We start from the raw sequence: 21,763 nt of genomic DNA on the forward strand, positions 1-21,763 counted from the left end.
CTTTAGATTGTGGATCAAATGCAATTTACCTACCAATTGTTAATACAAAGTGAGTCATTTTAAATTAGTTACAGAAGAGGAGATACACATATTAGGAAGTTCACTGAGGAGATCTGCCAGGCTAGGACTCATAGTCATTTGTTTGAAGGAAATAATTAGTAATTAAATCTCTTTGACAGGTTACACATCTCTGAAAATTGTTACTTTTTTGTGTTTAACTGAGTTCCTCTGGGTGATATAATACTCATTGAACTGATACAAGGACTGTATTAGTTGGAGTTTAACCACAGAAGCACAATACTGTGAGTTATATAGGGAGTAAAGATATTTCTCTCTTTCTCTCTACTAACAATATCTTGTGTAATGGTGGCAAAGTGGGAAATACTTGCCCAGAGTGGGGTACTTCCAAGTCAGAGGAGAGGTCCTATCCGAGGCTCACAAGTTAGACTTCTGAAGAGTACTTGGGGTATGTCAGTCGGATGTGTGGTTCAAAAACAGTTTACCAGAGAGAATAAGGACACCAGGGAAGCCATGATGAAAACCAGAACCTACCTACTGGGGTCAAAGTGGCATGTAGACCTGCCTCATTGCTTTGGTACCTGTGGACATATGTTTCTGTCTCAGCACAGCCATTTCGTCCCAAATAAACACACAGAGGCTTATATTAATTATGAATTGTTTGGCTGATGGCTCAGGCTTCTTACTGTCTAGCATTCTCTGAACTATTAACCCATTCTATTAATTTGTGTATCTCCACATGGTCTTGGCTTACCAGAGAATGCCCGGACATTCTATCTTCCCAGTAGCTGCATGGAATCTCCTGGTGACACACTCTCTGGAAGGAGCAAATCACAGACACACTTCACCTCCTTAGTTTCTCAGCAGACAAGGGTGGGAGTTTCTGTTTCTCCCTGCTTAGATCCTGTTTCTGCCCAGCTATCTCACTTCCTGTTTGTGCAGACCTCCAGATCTCTATGTTTAGCTGGTGGCAAGCTCCATTCTCTGACCGTTATTTGTACAAGCAAGCTTTCACCACAGGTACCCAAACTGCAGTATCTGTCAGAAGGACCTGTGATGATTGTATGCAAAGCTCAGTGTTCAGAGAACCTGAGGCAGAGACCACAAAAGCTGTTGAAGCCCCCAGTTGCTGCTTCCCAAAGCGATCCTCAAGAACACACACAGCCTACCTGAAACTCTAAAAACACCTTCCTAGTGAAAGCTGAGGCTATGCTTCGGCCATGCAAAACCCAAGGAACTGTCCCTGTGGCAAGCCCTAATCCTGAACTACTCACAGAAGTGTAGGTCTAGTTTACTGAATTCACACAGTACGAAACAGCTGCAAGGAGAGACTATAACAGCTATTGACAAGACACTGGAGATAGCATCCTTTTGTATTATACAGACTGAAAACTGAGGCCCACAGAAATGATGAACCCCTCCACTGTTCCATATGCAAGAGAAGGCCTAGAAATTCAATAGCTTAGGTCTCTCTCCAGGTAATATCAAAGAGAAAAATTCAGGATTTCAAGCCAGGAGTCCTGCGATTTTTATCATTAATTATTTTTCTGGTCCTACAAAATGGCTACTCAATTTCTGAACTCTTGTTATCATAGACACAGAATGTGTGTGGGCTGTGCGCTGCCAGCTGAAGGCAACTCCCTTGATAATGGATGAATAAATGAATGGTCTCTCAAGAGCCTTCATTGTATGAAGTTGTCCAATGGCTTTAAGAAAAATGAGTGGTATCATGCTGAGTTGGTAAAGGTTCTTTTAGAATTCATCCAGGGCTAGAATGAAATAGGCAGGACTTTCCTCTTTTGTACAAGTCAAATTTCCAGTCTCTCAGTCCTGTAGCAGTTAAAATTTTTGCTGGTGTCCTTCTCACGCAAAGGAGGTTTCTACTTGTGTAATCGGTTCAACCCGAGCTTTTCGAGACAGATGTAAAGTACCAAAGAGCTGTAAATGCAAGACTCAAAAAAAGTGGTGCCAGGAGAAACCAGGAAGATGTCAAGTCTGTTATATATTTCCATGTCTTTGCTTGTGAATTTGTAATGAGTGTCTAACAGGAGTGCCTCTTCTCTGCTCTGTGTGTGTCAGCTGGGGTGGCTCAAATACCTGGAGCTGAAATCATGCAAAGGCTACCCACTTCCAGCTGGAGCTCTTGCCAAAATAGCTACATGTGGGTTCTCTGCATGCTCTTGCTACTTGTGTAAGACATGAAGGTTGTGTATAAGAAGTATCCTCCCAAGAGACTAGACGGAATCCAAATTACCTCCTCTCACTCATAAACCAGTTAACATCATTTCTTCATGATCATAGGCATCCCAGACTTAAGAGATGGTGGTTTAGATTCCACCCCTTAGTGAAAGTAGTACCATTATCTTATACTATAACTCTTTAACCATGGCATGAATGGGGAAGAAAAGTTAAAGTGGCTGCTTTCTGACTCAGGCAGAAACAGCAGCAAATGACCTTATAGGGGTAATTTTTTAAAGAGGAAGATAAAGGGAGGTCTGTTAGAATGGACTAGGATAAGGTGGTAAAGGAGATGTGCCCAGGGGAATATATGTAGTGAATGAAGATAATGCTTGGATTAAATTTGCTGACAGGATGTTTTTAGCTGTTTAAGTAAGGACAGTTAGCTAGCACACCTAATTATTTTAAAATTAAAGTGCTCCAACTTCAGCATCCACTTTTTAACTGGGGACAATTAACTGCAAAGATGAATTTTGGACCTAAACCATTCCCATGGCCATCAAGGGTATTGAGCCAGAAGTAGATTATGATCCCTCACAATGTTTGGGCAATCTTGATCTGAAATGGATGGTGTTTGAAGTTAATAGTAAAAAGTAACATTGCTACTCAAAGATCCCCCAACATGAGAACATGCACACACTCATTCACACTCATGCACATGTTTGTACACACACACACACACACACACAGGAAAGACATGAATGATTAAAAAAATAAAACATCACCTGATTTTTTGTTCTTAAGTATAAATGTGAGAGGACACAATCGTTCAACACAATCACCTTAGGTTTTCAGTAAATCAAAATTCTTGATCTTGAGCTCTGATGTAAAAGCAATATAACTATGTGCAGTGTGAAGGAAAAACAGTCCATGCTCATAAGATACAGAAGAATAATTATGGGCTCTAGAAACTCCAAGTGGTTCAGCATAGGTGGAAAACTGAGTCTGACTAAGAGAAGACAAGATAATCTTAACTTTGGAGTCTTTAATTGTGAAATGTTCCAAACATGGAAAATTGAGAAAATAATTCATCCATATACTTAGCCCACAGTTGATAGCTGCCAACTATGTGTCATATTGTCTCAAACCTCTTCACTTTCTAACAAATAAAGCACTAATGATTCAAACCCCTTCCCGTCGCAGAAATCGTGGCCATCTTAAAACCATATTAGTACACATGAAAGAGAATCACGGCACCCTGGGAGTTGAGGCATTCTGAGCAGCAGCATTTCACAGGTCAGGCAGACTGCCTGCACCCTGGCCACCATTCAGAGAACATAAGGAGGCTTTTATAGTGTGGACATGGATGTAAGGCAAAAAGAAGTTTGCTTCATAGTGGAGCAGCTGCCTTATCAAGTCATTGCACTGAAGAACCAAGCGAGGTGGCAGGTGGCAGCTTCTGGTTAGTTGAGTTGAAGTTTCTTTTTTCTGCTTGTCTTTGTGTTGCTTATAAAGAAACTTGGGCCCACTTAACCCAATGTCCTTGCACTTATTATTTTAATAGTACCCATGGATGGATCCATATATTGTTGTATCTTTACATTTTTAAAATAATGGAGAAACGGTTTTATAAAATCTACTCTTTGGCAACACATTTTTGTCATTCATCATGGTTTTTGTCTTTGCCACTGAATATAAACACACCATAATGAGTATGGGCATGCACAGACTTAATGACTCTCTCTTTTAACTAAAATTATAGTTCACCTGGAAAATGATTTGATGGAGAACCTGTACTTTTTGTGTATATAGGCAGTATTAATGATACAGAGCTAGGACTGGACATCCTACTCAAAAGGTAAAAATAGAAAAAAAATCTATTCAGTTGAACACTATCTTTCCATTTTTAAGGTCATGTGCTTTTGTTTGCTTTGTACTGGAGTCAATGAGGCAACTGGAGGGTAGCTTATTCTTTATGGAATGGAATTCCAGTGACTGGCCAGGAGGCTGTCCAGCCTTGTTGAGGCGGAGAGCCAAGCCTCTGGACTTGCTTTCCTCACATGGTTTCACAGTTGCCTGTGACCCACTGCCATCTCTCACACTAGAACTTCTTTTCTACTGAATGAAAACTCACGGTGAATGGCAGGATCTGCATTCAATGTGGCAGAAGGGTGGAAGGGTTAGGTGGGTAGCATCCATTCAGGTTCTCTCTTGCCCCTCTGCATCCTCATCCCACGTCTGTCCCCCGTTCCAACAAGAAATGCTTTGATGTTTTACTCAGTTGTCAGTTGTACCTTGATAGAATGTTTTCAACTTTATTTCTCATTGTTGAGAAAAGGAAATGGGGGGGGTATTTATGTTCTAGATACAAAATTGAGTTCCTGAGTTGATATGAATCATAGATGAGCTACTGTATGTAGTCCATTTCTTCCCTCATTGATACATTATTCTTGAATATTTCAAAGATATCCCATATGTGCTGACACTCTCTCAAAGTAGAAAAAAAAGGAGACTGTGCACACATTTTACTTCTGATTTGACACTTACCTAACAATATCTACCAAATTAAGTGTTCATTGACCTACTGTTACTGATAACTAGCGTTTTATTTCCTCTGCTTTTTGGAGTCATTTAGGCGAAAAGCAAGTGGCATCATGTAAATTAAACTCATGGAAGCTTTGCAGGCCACATTCAAAGATTGTGGGTTTGATTACTGTGTTTGTGTAACAAGATTAGGACAAAGAGCTCTTTTTTACTGGTGTACTTTATTGTCACCCATCCATCTGCCTCTCCTGTGGCTGTTTTAGAGAACATAAAGTCTAGGTACCCTGTCAGATTCTCAGCATTATTTACAGCTTACTGCAATAACGAGGCTGATTGTCATCTATTATCTCTTATTTATGTAGCATCTTTCCACTGAAGCAGCCATCGCTTCTTTATAAACAGATCATGTACACTCAGGTGCACACTCAGGCATGACTCATAAACTCCAAGAGCACATACGCGTGCACACGCACACGCTTACACATCATCTGATGCTGTGATACAGTTAGAACTCCAGCACCAAAAATCTGTATGAAGCTTTCATATTCATATTTGTTCTAAACTGTGATTTGAGTAAACTTTTGCCACACTTCCTTCCACTTCAAGCATTTATTGTTTGCCTCCAGGTGGACCGAATCATCTTCTGTGTCTTCCTAGAAGTTGACTTCAAAATCTACAAAAAGAAAATGAGCGAGTTCTTCCCTGTTGGTGAGTAAAGCCTTTTGTTCGCTTTGGGATCAAGGGTTCCCTGTTGTTTCATTTACCCTGCTCAGACCTATTCTAACTGTAATTTCTGTGTTTATGGTCAGCCTGAAAGTCTATGTCATAGTTTGCAAGAACTACAGGGGGTAACAAGGCCCTATACTTCCCCACCCCATGAGGTCACTGTATTGTCTTAGACAAGTCAGCATATCTCTTGGGACTCAAGTTCTCACATCAACTGAGGGTTGGACCAAATAATCCCTAAGGGGCATTCTTCCAGTCCTGAATTGCATACAGCAACCATGTTAAACTCCTTTGTTGAAAATTGTAGGAAACCCATTTATGTTTGCAGTCAGGATTCAGACTTTCCTGTATTTCATCCTCATTTTACCCAATTTTCTCTCCTTGAACTGCAATGACTGTATGGTCCTTTCTAGGGCAATCTGAGAATGACCATCACTCACCTTACTTCACACTTCTTTTCAGAATGTTGAAGAGGCCTAAGGGTTACTTAGGAACCTTGAGTAATGGATTTAGGATTGAATGTGCATTAGTTGGACTGCGGTAATTTGAATATTTTCCAGTCCTACCTCTTACAGCCTATTAAGACTGAGCCTTGTTTAATGCCTTGTTATTTTTATGGTCATGGTGTCCAGAATGCTTTCCTTAGTCATGCTAAGAATTGCTTGTAGGAAATTTCAAGCTTGTCTGAGCATGGTTAGTAGCTGTCTTTTGGTAGCTTCTTCCTTCCTTCCTTCTTTCCTTCCTTCCTTCCTTCCTTCCTTCCTTCCTTCCTTCCATCCTTCCATCCTCTCTCCTTCTCTCTCATTTCTTTCTTCCTTCAACTCTCTCTCTCCTCTTCCTTTCTTCCTCCCTACTTTAGTAGCAGTTCCTTCCTGAGCAAGAAAAAAACTGAAAAACACAATAGCGTACAGTATCCAGACTCTCTGTGTATTTTCCATCTTTACGTGGCTTATTTATTTATCTATTATTACTTTATTTCTTTCACTTTTATTTATTTTTCTCTGAGACAGGGTTTCTCTTTGGAAACCTGCCTGCCTCTGCCTCTGGAGCAATCCTACCGGCGTGCGCCACCACAACGCCTGGTTTTTGTATTTATTTACCACTTTGTCGTTTCAGTTTCTCTCTCAATCTCACATATATTTTTAAACACACTGTAAACCTTTAGAAGTTTTTCTTTATCCAAGTCTGACTTTACTGTAAATCTTTATGTTTTTCTGGCCACGTGTCTTATCTGTAAAACCGCGGCTGTTTTAAACTGCCGTTTCAAGATGGCGGGCGTAAGCGTGACTCCAGCTTACCGCCTCAGTCCATGCTGACCTCCAGCAAAAGCTGCCACTTCCAGCTGTACGTACACCCCTTTCAATCGGTAGCAGAGTCTCTTAAAACAACCTTGCTGGTTTTTTTTTTCTTTTTATGCTGAGTCAGGAAGACTCCGGTAAACGAGCCACGTGAATCTCGGCTTGTCAATAGCAAAACAGAGCACACCTGAGAAAAATGCTGCTACCAAAAATCTGTGCTTCTCTCTGTTCTTCTGTTTCTAAAATTCCTTTAAAGCTTTTGTTGTTTTTGCGTGGAATTTCAATCCCGCTCCTGATCACCATTTGTAAAGAGAAGCTATTTCTTGAGAGAAACCTTTCTGCCCGCCTGGTTCCAGAGCCGCTTTCCCGCCCGCCTGGTTCCAGATCCGCATCAGTCCCAAATAAACACAAAGGAGGCTATATTAATTATGAAGCTGTTGGCCTTGCTTGTCTCTTACTGGCTAGCTCTGCTTTAAGTAATTACCCCATAATTGTTAATCTAAGTATGTCTCTTACCGGAGAATAGTTCCGGGTTTCCTACCCCATGCCGGTTACATGTCGACTCTCTTGTGTTTTCCCTTCCCAGAATCCTCCTCGACTCCTAGTCCCTCCTATCTAGGTTTTCTATTGGCCAGACAGTACTTTATTGACAAATGCACAGGCAAATAACAGGACTTCCCCAACACCTCCCTCCCTCCTTTTTCTCTCCTTTTCTCTCCCTCCCTCTTTCTTTCTTCCTTTCTTCCCATTTTTGATTTCCAGTTCCACTTGCAGTGGTTTTTCGTGCAGTGAGTAGTGAATCTGGTGGGTGGGAAAGAACGAATAAAGGGTGTTGTTTTGGGGCACATTCTTCTCAAGCAATCTTTCACAGCCAAGGAAGAAAGAGCAGCCCTCATCCACAGTTCCAAGAGGACTTGGGTAGCTGGAAGAAGCAGTGCTTAAAAATAGATAGATAGATAGATAGATAGATAGATAGATAGATAGATAGATAGATAGATAGATAAAAAAAAGAGTGTCAAGTCTGCTGATGCTATGGGTGGACCAGGTTCTTCAGTCCTCGCCCTAAAGCTAAAATTAACTGACAAACCTGAGAAAAAATCCACTTAGGCCTGGAAAAGACTTCCTGTACTGAAATATAAGGCAAATTCCTCAGACTTCCCTTGATGGAGGCTTGTTTTGGCACTAATATCTACTGCCCTTTTCCTTCTCCTTTCTGATTTTAAATTCCCCATTTTTGGATAGCCGCTGCTGCTGATGTAATAAACCAATCAAACCAAATTAATAAATCTAGGTTTAATGTGAGCAAAGCATTCCTGGGTGGCCTCAGGGGAAGAGGAGAAAACCACAAGGAGGGGCTTTTAAATGCCCTGTGCGGTGGAGCCTCTGATGGTGGACTCTCTCAGAGGAAGTCTGGAAAGAGGCAACTATAGGGGAGGGGCCACCACTTGGCACCCTGAGGGCTGGGTTTGGAAAGGTCTAAGCTGGAGATTCCAAACATGTCAACCTTTTTGGGCATACATGGATGCTGGTGGGGCTTCCACCTAAACACTTCTGTCTGCCTTTCTCAATACTGTATAGCATAGCACTAGTTGCTCTTTAATAAGCAGTTGCCAGGATGAGATCAGTTTAATTAATGCTTCTCTCCGTTACCTGGTAGTCTCCCTTCTGTTTCGGGTCTCTTTCTATGGGTTCTCCTGATTTCCTTTAGGACCTGGGTAAGCTGAGTGGAGCTTGTATTTCTGATTATTCTTAAAAGGAATTGCTCATTGTGAAAAACTATAACTTTCATGATCTGTGTGATAGAAATATTCTTATACCTGGTCAATATCAGTTTACAAGCTAATTTTTAGGCTATTCAAGATGTTTAGAAATAATGGTATTATTGTCATTTTAATGTTTTATCATCCCAAAGATATTTACAAAAGCATAGGGCACAGATATTTCACTGAAAATTTTAGAAAGTAGGGCAAGCTATAGTTTTAGGGTTCTAAAGTTTATTAGTAACTGTGCAAATAAATCATAATTTGAAACATTGCTGCTTTAAGTGAATCCAAAAACTAATCTCAGTATTTCTATAAGTAAAATAATAATAAAATATTCTCAGTTTCACATTCATGTTTCAAAGCACACTGTACTCATGAAACTATTCCCACTGCATAATTATAATATTAAGTACATTTTAAATTAAATGTCAAAATCAACAATGCCAGCATATGTATGTAAGGCTGAGGCATCAGACATTTGTAAATCCTAAGTTTGAAATGTGAAATAAAGACTGCTATGTCTAATGGAATATATTACTGCTAATATAAATAGTATATATTATCTGTCCTTAATGTGACTTTATGCTTAATTTATAATCATCTTTGATTCACATAAAATTTTTTTTCCTGGCTTGCCATCTCTAACTAGGGTTTTGTTTTGTTTTTTTCTCAACACCAAGATAATAATAATTCACAAAAGACATTTTTATATGAAAAGAAGCTACTTTGGGGACATTTTGAGTTCAAGTTTATAAAGTCCACAACCAGAAATCTGAGACCCAGCAGAAGTATCAGCGCAAGCTAAAATAGAAAGTACCACACTGAAGACAAGCTATGTGCATAGCCTCCGCTGTTACCAGACACTTCGGGCCCAAACCCTATTGTCAATGCCCCTGCATTCCAGTTAAATTAGAAAACAGAAACTGGCAAGAAAAATGAATTTGTTCAGAGTTTGGCCAATACAACCTGGGGTAGGGTTAGAAAGTGCAGTTTCCTTCTCTCTGTGCCCGAGGCTCTCTTACACTTAGCCGTAACACTGAGGCTGAAACCATGTCAGTCTAATTGGGAAGCAGGCTGTTCAGTTGTTTTCTGTAGGAATGGGTCCTGGGCACCAGGTTGCCTCTGTTCCCTCTATTCTACCCTAAGGGAATTAGGGTCTTAAATATCCCTTACTTCTGTGAGAAAATTAATCAGAACAACAGAACAAGAACTTTGTGGGATGTGAGAACCCCACCTGTTCTGGGCCTGCCAGCGTTCTTTGTCCTTTGGTCCATTCCTTAGATCTCTAGTGGGTGCCCTTTGTATCTTTTCTTTGCAAGTCACCTTTGAGTTCCAACTCCTTTATATCTGTAAAGCATACTCATGCTGAAAGTAAAAAGGAAATAAAGAAAAGTGACATTTTGATAGCCAATGGGGGGTGGATGCAAGTGTCTTTCCTTAGACTAGTAGCTCTCTTAGACCTGTGGGTAGTAACTCCTTTCAGGCTAAATGACCCTTTCACAGGGGTTGCATATCAGATATCACACATATCAGATATTTACATTATGATTCATAATAGCAGCAAAGTTACAATTATGAAACAGCAATGGAATAATTTTGTGGTTGGCATCACCACAGCATGAAGAACTGTATTCAAGAGTCATAGCATTAGAAAGGTTGAAAACCACTACCTTAGATACTGTCTTCTCACCAGCCAGGGCCAGGGCTTTAGCAGAGGATCAAAGTTATTGTAGCAGCTGCAGGAGTAAATTATAGGGATTGTTTTAAATCAACGAGACACCATTGTTTTCCTTTGAGTTCTTATTCAGTCTTCTTTCATAAAATACATCCAGACTATAGCCTTCCCTCAGTCTCCTCCTCCAAACTCCTCTCTTTCCCAGATCTACTGCTCCTCCATTTCCCTTCAGGAAAGTGCAGGCCTCCAAAGGATATCAACTGAAAACAGCATAACAAGATGCAATAAGACTAGGCACAAATCTCCATGTCAAGGCTGGAGGAGGAAAAGGTTTCCAAGAGCAGGCAAAGGAGTCAGAGACACCATCACTCCCACTGTTAAGATTTTCACAAAAAAACCTAAGTTAAACAACCTCAACATATATGCATAGAACCTAATAGAGACTTGGGCAGACGCCATGGTTGCTGCTTCAGTCTCTGTGAGCCCTGATTCGTTGATCTGTGAGCCATATTCTTATATTTTTGGTTGTGAGCCTAGCCTTTAATGGCTGAGCTATCCCTCCAGCCCATGTGGGCCATATTCTTAATCCCTCGACCATGCCTCAACCCCTCTGGCTCCTACAATACTTCTTCCCCATCTACCAAGAGGCTCTCTCAGCTCCACTAATGTTAGGCTGTGGAACTCTGTATCATTTCCTGTCACCTGCTTGAGGAAAACCCTCTGATCACAATTTTGCTAGGCACCAATCTATGAGTATAGCAGACTATTAATAGGAATCATTTCACTGACTTCTTTTTCTTTTTTGGTCTAGCCATGTTAATATCTTTCTCATGATAGTTCTGAAAACATAGATACCTTGTTAATTTTATATTGTGAATTTTATTGTTATGGCGTCACTATAAGGTGTTCTAGAGATTTATCTGCCTTGAATTATATGTAATATGTAATTTTTGATGTGTGTATACATGTATACACACACACACACACACACACACATACACACACTTGTGCACAGAAGTCAGAGAACAACTTGCAGGAGTCAGTTCTCTCTTTCTACCATGGGCGTCCAAGCAGGGTTTGAACTCAGGTCATCATAATTAGCAGCACATGATGGGATCTCAACTTCCCAGTTTATACATAGTCAGTCTTGAGAGGGGCCCTAAGCTACAATAATGTGTGTGTGTGTGTGTGTGTGTGTGTGTGGTCAGATACAGCAAGGAAATGAAAAAAACAACAACATAAGAAACCATAGGAATGTATTGTTCTCATGTCCAGAGGGATTGTGGGTACAGTGAAAGCTGTTTGGGCAGCAGAGGTTTCAGGAAGCATATGGGTGGTGTTTTAGTTAGAATTACTATTGTTGTGATAAAACACCATGACCAAAAGCAGTTTGGAGAGCAAAGTACTTATTTTTGCCTTATATACCAGAATCATTGCCCACTAAGCAAAGCACGGCATGAACTCAAACTGAGCATGAACCTGGAGGCAAGAGCTGAAGCAGACCATGGAGGGGTGCTGCTTATGGGCTTGCTCATCATGGTTTTCTCAGCCTGCTTTCTTAAAGTACCCAGGACTACTAACCAAGGGGTGGCTCCATCCACAATGGTCTGGGCCTGCCCCCATTTATCACTAATTAGGAAAATACCCAACAGATTTTTTGTTTATACTGTCTTCTTCTGGAGGCATTTTCTCAATTAAAGTCCCCTCCTCTCAGATTACTCTACATGTCCAATTGGCAGAAAATAGCCAGCACAGATGGGGTGGGAGAGGAAGAATTATGGTAGAACTAGGCCTTCCTTGGGGTCCCTTAGGCTTTCTCAAAGGGGTGGTGAATTTGCTCATTTGAAGAAAACGTTCATGAATAGGGAAGCTATTTATAAGACTTGGGTGTGGACTGTTAGGTTTGAACAGGACAAAGAGTTGTATGATGTGTTTGATTTTGGATCAGTGGGAAAAGGACAGAGATACAAACAGCAAACACCCACTTTGGGAGTATGGATTTTAAGTAAGCCTAAGGTAATGGCATACAATGGGGTTTTAGACAGCTCGTAGCAGTCTGAAAATGAATGGCAAATGGGTCACTATATTTTATAATCTGACACTCTACTTCTTAGTTATAGAAAATGAGCCATTCTTGAATAAACTGTGGCATGCAGCTGGGAGCCAGCAATATATTTTAAACTGAGACCAGCATCTGTCAATGCCCAAGTGGCAATAGGCTAGTCTTCTCCATAGCATCCTTAGAGAAGTCTGTGGTCTCTTAGCAGGATGTTTTCAGAGCACCATATAAGCCCCATCCTCAAATTGCTTGTTGCCCATCATTAGAGAAATCTGGTCTCTTGGCAGGATGTGTTCAGAGCACCAAGAAAACACCATCCTTAAATTGCTTGTTGCCCACTTTTTCCTCAAAGCCACCATGATTCTCTCTTTTCTAATATATATAAATGCATTCATGAAAATGTTCCCAATGAGTCAAACTGGTGCTTCATTAGTGCTGTCAAAGTTTACTTTTCTCTAGATCATTCAGACAGCATAGTCAGTGAGAAGAAATGGGGAAATGAAAGATCTCACAGAGCAACCAAGGGTGGGATAGAAATCACTGGTGTTGGCTCTCTTAGGTCTGCAGAAGTGAGATATCATAGAGTGGATGGGTTAACCAACAGGATGCATTTTATCACATTTCTGGAGTCCAGAAGTTGAAGATCAAGATGTTGGCCGAGGTAGAATGTTTTCAGATCTCTCTTTTTGGCATGTTCATGGTAATATGCCCCTGCCCCCTTCTCTTCATATGGTCTCCTCTCTAAGTAGCTTGTCATCAGTCTTTCTCTTTGTACAAGGACACTTGTCACATTAGGTAAAGACCCCATTCTAATGTCATCACTTCACTTAATTACACTTCAAAAGCTCTATATCCAAAAACAAACCAAAATTTGACAGTCTCTCTCCCAGAGGTACAGTGTGTGAGGAGTTTAATCAAATATTACAGGGGACATAAACGGGCTCTTGAAATGTGAATATCAGAAAAATGTGAAGAAACTGCAAAGGAGAGAACTCAGGAAAGATTTCCCTAGCAATTTTATTCCTTGCTGTGGGGTAAAGCACATTTGATTTTCCCTTCCAGATGTATTATTTGGAAGTAGAATATGGCAGTTTTATGGAATTATCACACACTTTGGTTACAGATAATTTATAGTTATAGTGCACTGTTACATGGCCTAAAGCAAATAATCCTTCTGTGATTCAGCTGGAAATCTCTTTGTTCTCTATATAAAAGGTTCATATTTTACAGCATGTAGAAGTTATCGTATATACTTTCCATTGACTTTAAGATGAAAGAGGAGAGTTTCTAGTAGGGAAATGGAAGTCAAATGTTGCCAACAGTTGTCTTACTAGAGATCTTAAGGAAACTAAGTTTTCTAATATATAATTGAAATTTTTATAACTTTGTTGAAGAATCCTGATGTTTGGAGCTTGCCAGCCTTTCCTCCAAATTGTGGAAAGCCTATATTCATTAATTTCAGTGATTTTCAACTATGGATGATTTGTTCTATAGAGGCATCTCAAGATATTTTTGTCTTTCATAAATGTGGTAGAAGAAAGCCTACTGTTGTCTAGTGGGTAGATGTCAGAGAAAATCCTAAACCTAGTGTACTGGGCAGCTCCATGGAACAGCATACCAAGACTTAGCAGCTCTGCCTGCTGTAATTGCCCTTCTTGTCGTCCAGGACACTGGATATCTTCATCTTTGCATTGGTTTTATTTCAGAGTGTCCTGGTTGCTGATGTCTTGCTTAGACTCCTTTGTCTAGCTGGATTGAACTCCTTGCATTTATTGTGAAGATGCAAGGATGATATTGGAACATGGTGGTAGCAAGGCAGCAATTATCATACCTTCATGTTCACAGTAGTCAGGAATTCAAAGTAAACATCTATGAATGCTGGGTTTATTGGGACAAAGTTCATGAAGAATGTGGCTCTTGTAGAGACCATTAAGAGTGAACTGGAGCAGAGAAGAAAAGCCAGTGTTGTATAAGCAACATACAGAGAAAGGGGCCTTGAGATTGGAGAAATGGCGAAACCAAATAAGATGCACTTTTCCAGCTTGTGCATCTCTGAAAAATGCATTCACATTCTTCAAAATAAGACTAGACATCTTTGAGTTAAGAAAAAACATAGTACGTTATATGTACACTGTCCTCATCTATCATGGTTCAACTCAAGATATTTTGACTTTATGAAGGAAATAAAGTCATACATTTAATAGAAACTTTATTTCAGGATTTTAATTTGGACTCTGTCCATTTCTTGTCACCAGCTGCTAGAACAGTGGCAGACAACCTCAGCATCTGATCAGCTCTGCCAATTTGAGGGGATATGACTGACGTTTCACAGTGAACTGTGTGGCAAAACTATGATATCTAGTAGGCTAGATTTTTTAACTGTATTTTGACTAGAAGTCCTTTCAATTTGTAGTGGAGTCATCAGAATGTAACCCATCCTAAATAGGGAAAGGCCCATATACAACAGGAATTAAACTGGATGTGACAATACAACACTATAATCCCAGAATTTAGGACAATGGGGTAGGGGAAACATGAGACTGCAACAAGCCTGGACTACATAAGCCCCACTAATATTAACAACAACAACAAAATGTTTAATTCTGTCCATGACTGGAAACCTGACATTCCAACAGCAACCTAATGTCATAAGTACAATACCTGTCTTCATAGCAATGGCAACAGATAGAGGCTGTATAATCTGAGGTCAAAGGCCAAAGTCACTTAAGTAGGTCAGTCTCATCTCCAGTCTTCTTACTGTGCAATGTTTCTGCCAGAGCAACCCTGAAGTTGCTTGTCTGCTCCAAAATTGATCTTTTTAATGATAATATGGAGGAATGACACTCTTATTGGGACCTTAACATATTATCATTAGTTTTCCAAGAACACTAATGAGGCACAGCTGCCATGAGTCAGTAAGGTTTCTTTCTCTTGTTTTGCCAATCTAATGTTTGGAAGATAGAGACTTGCAAAAAGTATTGATGCCAGGGTGGTGAGTTTCTAAGAAAGATAATAAGTCTAGTGAACATAATGTCTAGTGAACATTAAAAGCATCTGTGGCATAAGGAAAAAGGCATTTTTGGGTTTGTCACCACAAGAAACAGCTTCCAGTGCTGGTACAATCTCAGAGTCATGACTTTGTGCATGTGGCTTAATTTTCCTGGCTTTCAGACTTGCCCAAGAAAAATCACAAATAAAGTCACAGCCAATAGAAGGAAAGTGATATAAACAGTTACTCAGATGGGTGTCTAGAGTGAACATCACAAATATTAAAATGTACACATTTATATATTTGTTTTCATCTTGATTTTTGACAAGAATGTGAAATACATAATTTTACTTTTGTGATCACTGTTATAAGAAAATAGAAGTTCTTATAAAAATCACATATATTTTTACTAAAAAAGCACACAAGTAAAAAGGAGAAAACATACACTATTTCCTAACCTATAATCCAGACATCAATCACACTTTGTTATATCCTTCTGGTCGTTTGAAATGGAAAAATGTATACAACCAGAAATTCTGAATTACACTTCCTTCCTGTCACTCACCACAAACAATGAGCATTTTTTTGTAATCATGTATTCTTCAGTTACTTTATTTTAATAGACCCAAAGTTTACTCAAAGCCTTGCTACTGAACTTATGACTATTTTTGCAAAATGCTCTGTATTTGAAACTTAAGGAAACTCTTCTTATGGGTAAATATTCACATTCTCTAATTTTCAATACTTCTTAAAAGTGAAATTGCTGTTTCAAAATGTATTCAAAACCAAGATGCTTTGATGGGAGTTCTCAAATTGCTCACTGTTTTTGCAGCACTGTAGATAAGTGCCTTGTATTACACAACTGCAGGGATTTCCATTTCTACAGACAAAACTATAAACAGCCATGCCTACTGTTACACAATCTACTTTACATTCCCGTGAGCAGCAGCTGATGAGAACTCTCTTCCATCCTACTCTTTTCAGTGGACCATGTTCTCGTGTTTTGACAATCATGTTTTTCACATTAAACAAGATAATTAATGGGAAATTGCATTTCTTATTGCCCATCTGATTTATTCAATCTTTTTAGTCACTTATCTCCAATTTTCTTTTTATGATTTTTAAAAATTTGTGTCTGTATGTGTCTTTCTCTCTCTCTCTCTCTCTCTCTCTCTCTCTCTCTCGTGTGTGTGTGTGTGTGTGTGTGTGTGTGTGTGTGTGTGTGTGTGTGCTAAAATCAAATGTAAAACAGGACTTCACTCCCTTCTGGAAAATGGAAGGGATAACATTTCCTCGGTTTTGTAGCTTATAGAAACCACCTGTATTACATGTCTCCTAGAATTCTCTCTCCATCTTCAAAATCAGCAATGCTGCATCTTTCTGAATACTCATTTGTACTCAGATCTCTCACTGGTTCTCTCCTTCTGTCTCCTTCAGATCTTAAAGACACTTGGAACTAATTCTAAAGGATCCATCTAGAAATCCCAGAGAAATACCTTTATCCTAAGTCAGCTGAATGCAAATTGAGCTGAAGCTTATTTTCTCTTTTCTGTGTAACCTAACATATTCTAGGCTGTGCAGTTTAAGGCCTACAAACGACTTTTTTAAATTTTAGGGTGGGTTCCTTCTCCTACCTAATGCATCTGGAAAGTGAGAAGCAGGTGGTGTCATTAAAGAATATCTCAAGGCATTACTAAGAAGAATTCTATTGGAAATTAACTAGTGTCCTGTGCCATAAAGTCCATAAGCTTAACATCACAGTCATTACTGAAGTTTTGGTTGAAAAATAAAATCAAATTTTTAAAAAATTCATTTAAAAAACCTTCAATCTTTCTTCTTTTCTGCATTCTTTATTTTTATAAAATGTTTTCCCACTATTTTGTTAATAAAAACAATGTAACAAAGAAAATGCTGAAAAGAGACACTTCATATACAAAGACATTTTATAGATCAATAAGCAAACGATGTAATGTCAATAAAAATTGTACAAAGGATATAATTAGTACTTTCATACCAGAATGTTGGAGATCTGGTGCTGGAGATGACTCAGTGGGTACCTTGGTACACAAACCTGTGTTTGATCCCTGCAACCCATATGAAGAAGGAGAGAACTGACTCCACAAAATTGCCCTCTGACCTTCATACTTCTTCCATGCCATGCACATGTACACAGACACACACACACACACACACACACACACACACACACACATATTTTAGCATATAAACTGTAAGGTAGAATGTGGTGATATTTTGTTTGTGATCTAACAAATGAAGCTTGACTGAGGATCAGAGTTAGTCATTCTAGTTAGCTGTAGAGGTCAGGCAGTGTTGGTACACACCTTTAATTCCAGCACTCAGGAGACAGAGGCAGACAGACCGCTGTGAGTTCAAGGCCATCCTGGGCTACACAAAATTGAATATGTCTAAAAGTGAAACAGAGCTCACATAAAGATGATCCCAGTACTTGAGATGACATTCCTTCAATCCCAGCCCTAAGAAGATAGAGACAGTAGTGATATGACTGGGAGGAGAGAGGGATATAAGGCGGGAGGAGACAAGAGAGAGATGCAGTCTGAGGATCTGTGGAGACCAACACAGTCCAGGCAGTGAGTCTGAAGCAGGCAGTCTGAGAACAGGATTCCCCACACTGGTCTGAGCATTGGTAGAGTTAAGAACTCTCTAGTGGCTGGCCACTTTGCTACTCTGATCTTTCAGCTTTCACCCTGACAACTGACTTTGAGTTTTATTAATATCATGTAGAGTTCATTGTAAAGTAATAAATCTAGCTCAAAAAATAAAAAAGCCCCACTATGCAGTTCGAAGTGGCAGGGAATTCCCACTGTAGCCTAAGTGGGAATTAAATTTGCAGAGACCTGCCTGCCTCTGTCTCTCCAGTGCTGGGACAAAAGGGTGAGCTACCACATCCAGCAAATCTGCTTATTTTTAAGGGACTTAAGTTGAAATCTATTATAGCAGTGATAAGAGCTTATATATACCAGTACTCTTCGAAAAAGAATATGAAACAATGACAAAATCAAAATCCTGTTTATATAGTATAAGTTGCTTTTTTCTCCCTCCCTAAATGGCATATCCATGAGTGAATGAATCCAAAAGTTTCTTTAATGATGATCATTTCCAGATAATGTGACACATTTGTCGACATTTCTCGTGCAGGTCACATTGACGTTTACAATTCTACAAGGCAGGCACTGGGTAATGTGACATAAATGAGTTTACTGCCTTCTTAGAAATGAGTGCTAACTATTTCCACTTGATGGGCCTCAAAAGCTGCAAACATATTGTGTCTTCAGTGAAAATTCAGTGAAGTGTTGCTGTAACCAAGCAACCTGAATGCTGGGACAAGCACCAGGCATAGGCAGAAAGCAATCTGTCCCTTCAGGAGGGATGGGTGTGCAGTGAGTGGAGCGAACACTGATAAACACCAGAACAAACAAGGACCTGGGAACATGAGCCTTGACTAAGTAGAGTTTGATCTTATTAGAAAGTCGTGGAAAAACAGATACTTCCTAAATACCACTTAGAATGGGGAATGAAACTTAGCTGTAAGGAGACAGCAGCAGGGTGCTTTGGCAAGAGGCTTCAACGGTTTAATTTCTATTCTTTTTTCTTTGTTTGAAAACAGAGAGACAAAGGTAAGGGAAATAAATTCCCACTGAGGAGGAATTGTATATGGATGAGAAAATTCCAACCAGGCTTCACCAGGGGAAAAAACAAAAACATGAAATATGAGACAAGAAAATAACTCAAAATTCCCCAACCTATATTCTGTCTGTTGACTAGACTTGACTTCTCTCACTCATGTGTCACTGTCCTTTGTCTCCTTCACTTGGTTTTCAATCTAGGGACTGCAATAATCACATGAATGTCCAAACCTTTCCTCTGTAATTGTCTTTGGTGAGGTTTTATAATCAATTTCTCCTCCTCATCTTCCTCCTTCCTCCTCTTTCTCTTCCCCCTCCCCATCCCCCTCTTTTTTCTCTCAACAGATCTCACTATGTAGTAATTCTGGCTAAATTCGCTATGTAGTCTAAGTTGTTTCAAACTTGGAAAAATCCTCCTGCCTCTGACTCTAAAGTGACAGGATCATGAGAACATACCACCACAGTTAGATCTAAACCTCTTTAATGTGTCGACCATGACTACAAATATCCAGTTTGTTTGATCACATGAATTCTGATAATACTTTGGAGTTGATAGTATCCTTAACTAGGCATCATTTACCCAGTGAATGTTCCATCTTCTAATTTCTTGCTGTTTGTGTATTTGGCAGAGCACTCTTTGCTATATAGAAACCAGTCCATGTCTAGCTGGGAGTCTCTTAGCCATCTTCAACTCAACACATCCAGAGCAACTTTCAAAATCTGTCCACTGACACCTCAGTCCACCTCTTCCCAAATACCGGACTTTGTAATTTGATACCATAGTGTGCTAAGCTTACTGAGCCAGATGTGCAATGATGAAAAAGAGCATTTTTATTGATAAATCAAGATTGATACATTAATGACAACTGAGTGCTCATATTAAACTACAACAAAGTCAAAACAAAATATTTTGTTTTCATCCACCTAAAAAAAGCTTTCAAAAATTAGCCCTCTCAGCTACTCTACAGGAGCATTAGATAGATTCAATGGTTCCTTGTGTTCGATTTAATATTAGAAATGAAGCCTCTGTAAGTACAGTCCCTCATCTGTCAATGTTCGTCTAGAGCTTCTGTTTATCAAGTCTTATTAAGAAGTCAGGAGGATTCCAGGATCTTCCATACTTCATGGAAATCCTACAGAGTATTATTTATTCTAATAATATGTTCTTTCTTTGTAAATGCAAATAGTTTCCAGAAACTGCTGACAATGAAATACAAAGAAGACATCACAAGAAGCCTGTGGACTGTAAGCACATACAATGTGAGCCACCAAAGGGTTGTAAAACTGGTCATCTTGAAAGACTTACCCTTATGTATAGATGGCCCTAAAATGGTGACAATGGTTTTTTGGTTTACATGCTTCAAGTTATTTCTTTGGGTTGAAGATGAAGGATCAATAGCCCCCTAGAGTAACCTTTACCTTCACTACATCCTTTCTTTCCATGCAGCTATAGTCCTCTTTGACTCTCCATCCACAAATACACCTCTGAGCCAATCTAAGGATTGTAGACATGACCCATGACAAGACCATCCAGCAGCATACTAGCTGGGTGATTCCAACACAGGCATGTTTATGCTTGCTTTGGTTTGGGCACATACTGCACTACACCGGATTTAAGGAGTCACCATGTTCCCAAAGATGGGCATTGTCTTTCTTTAAGCAAGTGGATCTAAAACTTCAGTTTGTCTTAAAAATCTCATTCAAGTATGGCCAAAATCCTGGTTTCTGGATTTCTCCCCCACAGATTCTTACTTGGTATGTCTTGAGTAAGTACAGAAAGTTTGCATTTTTAACAAGTTTTCAGGTGATGATGAGACCACAGTTTGAAAACTTGTTTCAGAATAAAATTCTCTCTCTCTCTCTCTCTCTCTCTCTCTCTCTCTCTCTCTCTCTCTCTCTCTCGTGTGTGTGTGTGTGTGTGTGTGTGTGTGTGTGTGTGTGTGTGTGTGAGCCCACACGTGCACTCCACTTTCCCAGATACTGTATTAATAATTTAGATCTAAGGAAAAGGATGAAGATAAATCTCAAGGTATTTGAAACCCTGGGGCATACTTATTATTTTAAGTGTATATTGTTTATTGTTGGGGAACATAGTGCTTCTCAGAAAGCAGGTGTAATGACTGGACAAAAGCCATTCATATTAACTCTGTCTCCCATAGAGAAGGTGAAATAGATACCCTCCATACAGCTAAAGCAGCTTAGCCTCTTCGTTACAAAGGGGTTTCTGAAATATACATGGCTAGCAGTTACCCCAAACTGATTCAAAAGAAACTAGTTTTTACATATATTTTTATTAAAATAAGAAATATAGTCATAACTGTATGTACTGTGCAGAAGTCAACAGGGCAATCTGACAGAGAGTTCTGGGTTGAATAAAACTCGCATACTTTATAAAATTAATATCATACAGGCCTATGAGAGGAGGTGGACTTTAGCCTTTATGTGAGCTACACCTAGAAAAAGAAGGGGATTTTTCTGGGGTTACACATGAAGGACAATACCATCTGATGGACTGCTCTTTGTTTTGAAATGGTATTTGTATCTCTTAGGCTAGAGACCTTTTATTTTATTTTTGTCCCCTAACAAATAGGTATAAGCTTAAAAAACTGCATAAAAGGACAGTAACTCCTGTCAGTCCTCTATGTCCAAATTTTCAGTGCCATGACTCCCTATCTTCAGAGGATATCATCTGTTTTTATATAATGTTATTCTGGTTCCTGGTATTGTTAGGAAAAGAAGCCCTGTTAGAAATAGTCACAAATATGACTCAAGCAAGCACATTGTATGGAATGTTGAAGCAAGATAAATTTATTTAACATGCAACTACATCATGTATTTTACATACCCA

General features: G+C 39.4%; 1 protein-coding gene across 2 annotated transcripts in view; it reads left to right on the forward strand.

The window, feature by feature from the left end:
* Macrod2 (mono-ADP ribosylhydrolase 2) overlaps positions 1 to 21,763 on the forward strand; it is a 1,968,454-nt gene that overhangs the window by 1,754,238 nt on the left and 192,453 nt on the right. For both annotated transcript variants that reach the window (XM_040746387.1, XM_040746388.1), the window contains exon 9: positions 5,367 to 5,448. In XM_040746387.1, the coding sequence (XP_040602321.1) occupies positions 5,367 to 5,448 (82 nt within the window). The remainder of the gene's footprint in view (positions 1 to 5,366; positions 5,449 to 21,763) is intronic.

Source organism: Mesocricetus auratus, unplaced genomic scaffold, assembly GCF_017639785.1.
Source record: "Mesocricetus auratus isolate SY011 unplaced genomic scaffold, BCM_Maur_2.0 Super-Scaffold_100004, whole genome shotgun sequence".
In the NCBI taxonomy this organism is placed as follows: domain Eukaryota; kingdom Metazoa; phylum Chordata; class Mammalia; order Rodentia; family Cricetidae; genus Mesocricetus; species Mesocricetus auratus.